This window comes from Rhinopithecus bieti, unplaced genomic scaffold, assembly GCF_001698545.2.
Source record: "Rhinopithecus bieti isolate Rb0 unplaced genomic scaffold, ASM169854v2 scaffold_57691, whole genome shotgun sequence".
Lineage (NCBI taxonomy): Eukaryota > Metazoa > Chordata > Mammalia > Primates > Cercopithecidae > Rhinopithecus > Rhinopithecus bieti.
In genome coordinates, this window is record NW_016824383.1 from 3963634 (window position 1) to 3970632 (window position 6999).

Genomic DNA, 6999 nt, shown 5'->3' on the forward strand with positions numbered 1-6999 from the left:
CAAACAAACAAACAAAAAAAAAAAAAAAAAAAAAAAAAAAAAAAAAAAAAAAAAAAAAAAAAAACACAGAAAGAAAGAAAAAGGAGGCTGAAGCAGGAGAATGGCGTGAACATAGAAGGCGGAGCTTGCAGTGAGCCGAGATTGCACCACTGCACTCCAGTCTGGGTGACAGAGCTAGACTCCGTCTCAAAAAAAAAACAAACAGGCCAGGCGTGGTGGCTCACGCCTATAATCCCAGCACTTTGGGAGGCTGAGACAGGTTGATCACGAGGTCAGGAGATTGAGACCATCCTGGATAACATGGTGAAACCCCGTCTCTACTAAAAATACAAAAAAAATTAGCCGGGCGTGGTGGCGGGCGCCTGTAGTCCCAGCTACTCGGGAGGCTGAGGCAGGAGAATGGCATGAACTCGGGAGGCAGAGCTTGCAGTGAGCCAAGATCGCGCCACTGCACTCCAGCCTGGGCAACAGAGCAAGACTCTGTCTCAAAAAAAAAAAAAAAAAAAAAGACATGAGAGACTTTCTCTGATGAAAATAACGAATGTGTTATTTGCTTTGTAAACCTAGTGGAGGAGAATGCAACAGTTGAGCTATGCACTGTTTTGGTCCAATTTGAAGAAGCAATTAAGCTTCCCATTCTCGTCACCATTTACATGTACAAGAAAACTCCCAAGTACAGAAGGATGGAGGAATTAGGAGGGGATAAAAGATTTTTGGATGGATTGCAGATTTTTCCTGTTTTGATACTTGTTTCACTATTACAAAAAGTGTATTCTATATTTTATTTCTGTGTCTTGTAGACTAGGCACAGTTCTTTCCCTCTTTGACCCACAGAGGAGCCTTCCCTGGTCTATCCTTTTCATTACTTCTGTAGTTGGGCACTATCTAGCTTCTTGAGCTACACTAGCTTTTCCTTTCTTTACATTGTGGTACTGTGAGAATTGACCACTGTTGTTGTAAGCTAAATGATTTTGGAGAATATAATGGAATTTTAGTTCAGAGGACTAGTATTTTCTTTCTGTCTATTGTTGGACATACATTTTTATTAAGCTCTTGGTTTGGTCTCCCTTTTCCTTAGGTGCTGCTACATCCTCGTCCTCTTCTTCACCTTCATCCAGTTCCATAACAGCTGCTGTTATGTTAACTTTAGCTGAACCATCAATGTCCAGCGCATCACAAAATGGAATGTCAGTTGAGTGCAGGTGACAGCAGGACTTGCTAAAGCACTTTGCACTTAATGGCTGTTGAGAGCCACTTTTTTTTTATACTGCACAGTGGCACAAAACAATATCAGACAAGCACTATTTTATATTTAAAAATTGTTTCTTGACAAGCTGACTTGGCACTTAAGTGCACTTTTTTATGAAGAAAAAGTACAATGAACTGCTTTTCCTCAAGCAATAATTGTTTCCAACTTGTCTGGGAATTGTGTGTCTGGTAACTTGAAGGCCTTCCACTGTGGCAAATGGAGGCTTTTCACTGCCTGTAGAGACAATACAGTAAGCATAGTTAAGGGGTGGGTCCGAACATGTTAAGATAACTTACTGTATATGTATTCCCTTGTATTTTGTTAAAGCTGGAACATTTGATATTTTTCCATTTATTTATGAAAAAATATGAACCTATTTTCATTTGTACAAGGTAATTGTTTTTTAAAGCAAGTCACCTTAGGGTGGCTTTAATTGTATAAGTCAAGCACATGTAATAAATTCAAAACCTGCAGTTAACAGGATATCAGACATCAATCCTGGTAACCAAATATTAAAGATTCTCTTTAAAATAAAAAGACTGAATATGTTTACAGGTTTGAATTAGGCTAAAAGGTCTTGCAGTGGCTTTTCATGCCCCTTCAAATTGGAATGGAACTACTGTACTTTGCCATTTTTCTATAAATCAGTATTTTTTTTTAATTTTGATATAATACATTGTGTGAAAAAAGAAAATGGCTAATAAACTGTATTAAATCTTAAACAATGTATAAAGATTGTACTTAGCCAGTTCAAAGTGTATATTTATTCATAATGAATTATAACAGTTATATTTTTGTGTTTTCTTGTAAATGTTTCTTTTCCCTTAAATACAGATAATTCATTTGTATTGCTTATTTTATTATGAGCTACAACAAAAGGACTTCAGGAACAAGTAATGTATTAGTATGGTTCAAGATTGTTGATATGAACTGTCTCAAAAGGATGGTGGTTATTTTAAATATAAATAGCTAATGGGGGTGGTAGGCCTTTAAAATTAAATGCCTTGTATAGAATCCAAAATGAATGCAAAATTGTTTTCACTTGTATTGACTTTATGTTGTATGATTCCAATCTCTGTTCTGTTTGGCACTTGTATTTAATTCTTCACCTTTGTAAGACATTTGTATATTGCGGATGTGTTCATTCAAGCTATTTAATACCTGGCACTGTTAATACACAGTACTTTATTGTACAGACTGTTTTACTGTTTTAATTGTAGTTCTGTGTACTTTTTTTGGATGGGGCTGGCATGTTTTATTTGTTTCTGGCAATACGACGTGAGAATTTCAATGCGTTTTGTTGTAGATGCTAACGTGTCAGAATCCTTTACATTCAACTTTTCTAAGAAAAGCATTTTCAGTCTTGTAGTGTGTGCTTACAGTAACTAATTTTGTTGAAAATGGTTTCAAGTTATTCAAATTTGTACAGGACTGTAAAGATTTGACAGCAAAATGTTGAAGAAAAAGCTTATAGAATAAAAGCTATAAAGTATATATTAGGATCTGCAAACAATGAAGAATTATGTAATATATTGTACAAATGTAAGCAAAGGCTCTGAAATAAAATGCCATAGTTTGTGAATCCTTGATTTTTGTTTCTAAAAGATTTAGTAATTTTAGTTCATTTCTGTATGTGATGACTGACTGGAACATACATATCCAGCATGTATTATCACGGGATTAATTGATACACAAAAAAGGGAAGATTCTACCTATGAAAATTGAAAGTCCATTAACCAGATAAGGAATGTATTAGACATTCTTTTTTTTTGGACATGGAGTCTTGTTCTGTCACCCAGGCTAGAGTGCAGTGGCGCAATCTCAGCTCACTGCAACTTCCACCTCCTGGGTTCAAGCAATTCTCTAGCTTCAGCCTTCCACGTAGCTGGGATTATAGGCACCTGCCAGCACGCCTGGCTAATTTTTGTATTTTTAGCAGAGACGATGTTTCACCATACTGGTCAGGCTGGTCTCAAACTCCTGACCTCATGTGATCCACCCACCTTGGCCTCCCAGTGTGCTGGGATTACAGGCATGAGCCACCGCACCCGACCTAGGCATTCTTTTATCTTTGCATACACTATTTTGCTTTAGTCTGAATTTAAATATTTTTCTTATCACTTGGAGAATTGTCCAAATTAGAAAATTATTATTTTTTTATTTAACACTTGAAACCATTACCACCAGCAGCTTTTTAAAAATTTTTAATTTAGACCCTTCTGGGTCTTTTATACTTCAGTGTATTCTATTGCACATTGCAATCATCTGGACATTGTTAAAAGTATATTCAGGGCCGGGCGCGGTGGCTCAAGCCTGTAATCCCNCACTCTTTAAAAAAACCTAAAAAGTAACAGAGAACAGAAGAGAAAAATTTATCCACAGTGTTGTTACTCAAAAAATGTGTACAATTTAGCATTTTGCTGTCTTTCCAGGTTTTTTGTTTTGTTTTTATATTTTTGTTTTTTTAGACAGAGTCTCACTCTGTTGCCCAGGCTGGAGTGCAGTGGCATGATCTGGGCTCACTCCAACCTCCACTTCACGAATTCAAGCGATTCTCCTGCCCCAGCCTACCAAATAGCTGGGATTACAGGCACCCGCCACCATGCCTGGCTAATTTTTGTATTTTTAGTTGAGATAGGGTTTCACCATCTTGGCCAGGCTGATATCGAACTCCTGACCTCGTGATCTGCCCGCCTCGGCCTCCCAAAGTGCTAGGATTACAGGTGTGAACCACCGTGCCCGGCCCCGGTTTTATTTTTAAGTGTGATTTTTTTACTGTGGTGATACTGTATATGGATGTGGATATAGGTAGATCTTAAGGTGTTTAATTCTGTACATATTCATTCAACAAATAATGGCCGGGCGTGGTGGCTCAAGCCTGTAATCCCAACACTTTGGGAGGCCGAGGCGGGTGGATCACGAGGTCAGGAGATCAAGACCATCCTGGCTAACATGGTGAAACCCCGTCTGTACTAAAAATACAAAAAACTAGCTGGGCATGGTGGCGGGCACCTGTAGTCCCAGCTACTCGGAGGCTGAGGCTGGAGAATGGTGTGAACCCGGGAGGCGGAGCTTGCAGTGAGCCGAGATCGCGCCACTGCACCCCAGCCTGGGCGACACAGCAAGACTACGTCTCAAAAAAAAAAAAAAAAAAAACAAATATTGTGCATTTATTATGTGCCAGGCATTGTTCTAGGCTAGATAAAAAATTTGGAAAACAAATATTTTGGAAGCCTTAGTTTTTTAGTTTATCTGCCTCAACCTTATTCAACAACCATGTTCTGTGTTCTCTCCTTTATATGTTAAAATTTTCTTAAAAAACGTCTATTAATGAAAACTTTAAATTTATAGCGGACCTGGAAAATATGACAAGTGCTGAACGCATCACAATTCTTCAAGAAAAGCTTCAAGAAATCAGAAAACATTATCTGTCATTAAAATCTGAAGTAGCTTCCATTGATCGGAGGAGAAAGCGTTTAAAGAAGAAAGAGAGAGAAAGTAAGTGTTTTTACTTTACTTTTATTTATTTATTTATTTATTTATTTTGAGATGGAGTTTTGCTCTTGTTGCCAGGCTGGAGTGCAGTGGCGCAATCTCGGCTCACTGCAACCTCCACCTCCTGGGTTTAAGCAGTTCTATCTCAGCTTCCCAAGTAGCTGGAATTACAGGCGTGCACCACCAAGCCCGGCTGATTTTGTATTCTTTAGGTAGAGACAGGGTTTCGCCAGGTCAATCAGGCTGGTCTTTAACTCCTGACCTCAGGTGATCCACCTGTCTTGTCCTCCCAAAGTGCTAGGATTACAGGCGTGAGCCACAGTGCCTGGTCAGTATTTTTACTTTATTTAACATAAACCAGAATTTCTCACTCTGCAGTTAGACTGTCATGACTTCATATCTGTCTGTTTTCAGGCAAATTCTTTAATTTCTTTGTCTTATTTTCCTCATCTCTAAAGTGAAATAATTTGTCTCAAATAAAAACAATTATTTCAGATCATAATATTCACTCATAGAGTTTATACTCTACCAAAAACATCCTAATAAGATAATTTCAGATAGTGAAAGCACCATGAAGAAAATACAGTGATGTTAAGGCACTGATTGGATGAGTTACTTTAGATTACAAATGGTCAGCATATTTTTGTTGACACCTGAATGACACGAGGAAGTGAGATAAATTAAAATCTGGGAGGAGGCCGGTCACAGTGGTTCACGCCTATAATCCCAGCACTTTGGGAGGCCGAGGTGGGTGGATTGCGTGAGGTCGGGAGGTCGAGACCAGCCTGGCCAACATAGTGAAACCCTGTCTCTACTAAAAATACAAAAAATTAGCTGTGTGTTGTGGCAGGCGCCTGTAATCCCAGCTGCTTGGGAGGCTGAGGCCGGAGAATTGCTTGAACCCAGGAGGCAGATGTTGCAGTGAACCAAGATCATGCCATTGCACTCCAGCCTGGGCAACAAGAGCTGAACTGTCTCAAAAAAAAAAAAAAAGAAAAGACATCTATCCAGAAACTCCTTCTAAACAGTGTTTTGTAAATATAGTCACCACAAATTCTTTATAATGAATGCTTTTGCTAAATAGAGCCTCTCTACTGGGTTAGCATTAAAAGTCAGTTCCTAAATACTATTTTAAGAAAATCCATAGAAAATGCTTATCCTGGTTACCAAAGAAATGCAAATAAAATAAGGTATCATTCCCTTTTTTTTTTTTTGAGATGGAATTTCACTCAGTTGCCCAGGCTGGAGTGCAGTGGCGTGATCTCAGCTCACTGCAACCTCTGCCTCCCGGGTTCAAGTGATTTTCCCGCCTCAGCCTCCCGAGTGGCTGGGATTACAAGCGTGCCGCCACGCCCGGCAAATTTTTGTATTTTTTAGTAGAGACGGGGTTTCACCATGTTGGCCAGGATGCAGGATGGGCTCGATCTCTTGACTTCCTGATCTGCCCGCTTGGGTCTCCCAGAGTGCTGGGATTACAGGCGTGAGCCACTGCGCCCGGCCCAAATAAGGTATCATTCTTACCAAAAAAATTAAAACTAAAAGCAATGCAGGAACAGTATAGTGAAATTCATATAAGTTATGAGTTGTAAATATAGTAGAATACTACTCAACTTTGAAAAGAAAAAGATCTGTATGTAGTGATATGGTACAATCTCTTAAAATGTATTGTTTAAACAAAAGACACTGAACTGTGCTTCCACTTGTGTTTTGTTTTGTTTTGTTTTGTTTTTTGAGACGGAGTCTCGGTCAGTCACCAGGCTGGAGTGCAGTGGCGCGATGTCGGCTCACTGCAATCTCTGCCTTCCGGTTCACGCGATTCTCCTGCCTCAGCCTCCCGAGTAGCTGGGACTACAGGTGTATGCCGCCATGCCCAGCTAATTTTTGTATTATTATTATTATTATTATTATTATTATTATTATTATTATTGACACGGAGTCTTGCTCTGTTACCCAGGCTGGAGTGCAGTGGCACAATCTCGACTCACTGCAAGCTCCACTTCCCGGGTTGATGCTATTCTCCTGCCTCAGCCTCACAAGTAGTTGGGACTATAGGCGCCTGCCACCACGCCTGGCTAATATTTTGTATTTTTAGTAGAGACTGAGTTTCACGGTGTTAGCCAGGATGGTCTCGATCTCCTGACCTGGTGATCCGCCCACCTCGGCCTCGCAGAGTGCTGGGATTACAGGCGTGAGCCACCGTGCCCGGCCTCCACTTGTGTTTTTTTTTTTTTTTTTTTTTTTTTTTTTTTTTTTTT

At 39.5% G+C, this 6999-nt stretch overlaps 1 protein-coding gene across 1 annotated transcript in view; it reads left to right on the top strand.

Annotated features, from left to right (window-relative positions):
- Positions 1 to 607: 607 nt before the first annotated feature.
- Positions 608 to 6999, top strand: part of RBM34 (RNA binding motif protein 34) — a 43779-nt gene continuing 37387 nt past the window's right edge. The window contains exon 1 of the mRNA XM_017862259.1: positions 608 to 1202. Coding sequence (XP_017717748.1) covers positions 1138 to 1202 — 65 coding nt within the window. The 5' untranslated portion in view covers positions 608 to 1137. The remainder of the gene's footprint in view (positions 1203 to 6999) is intronic.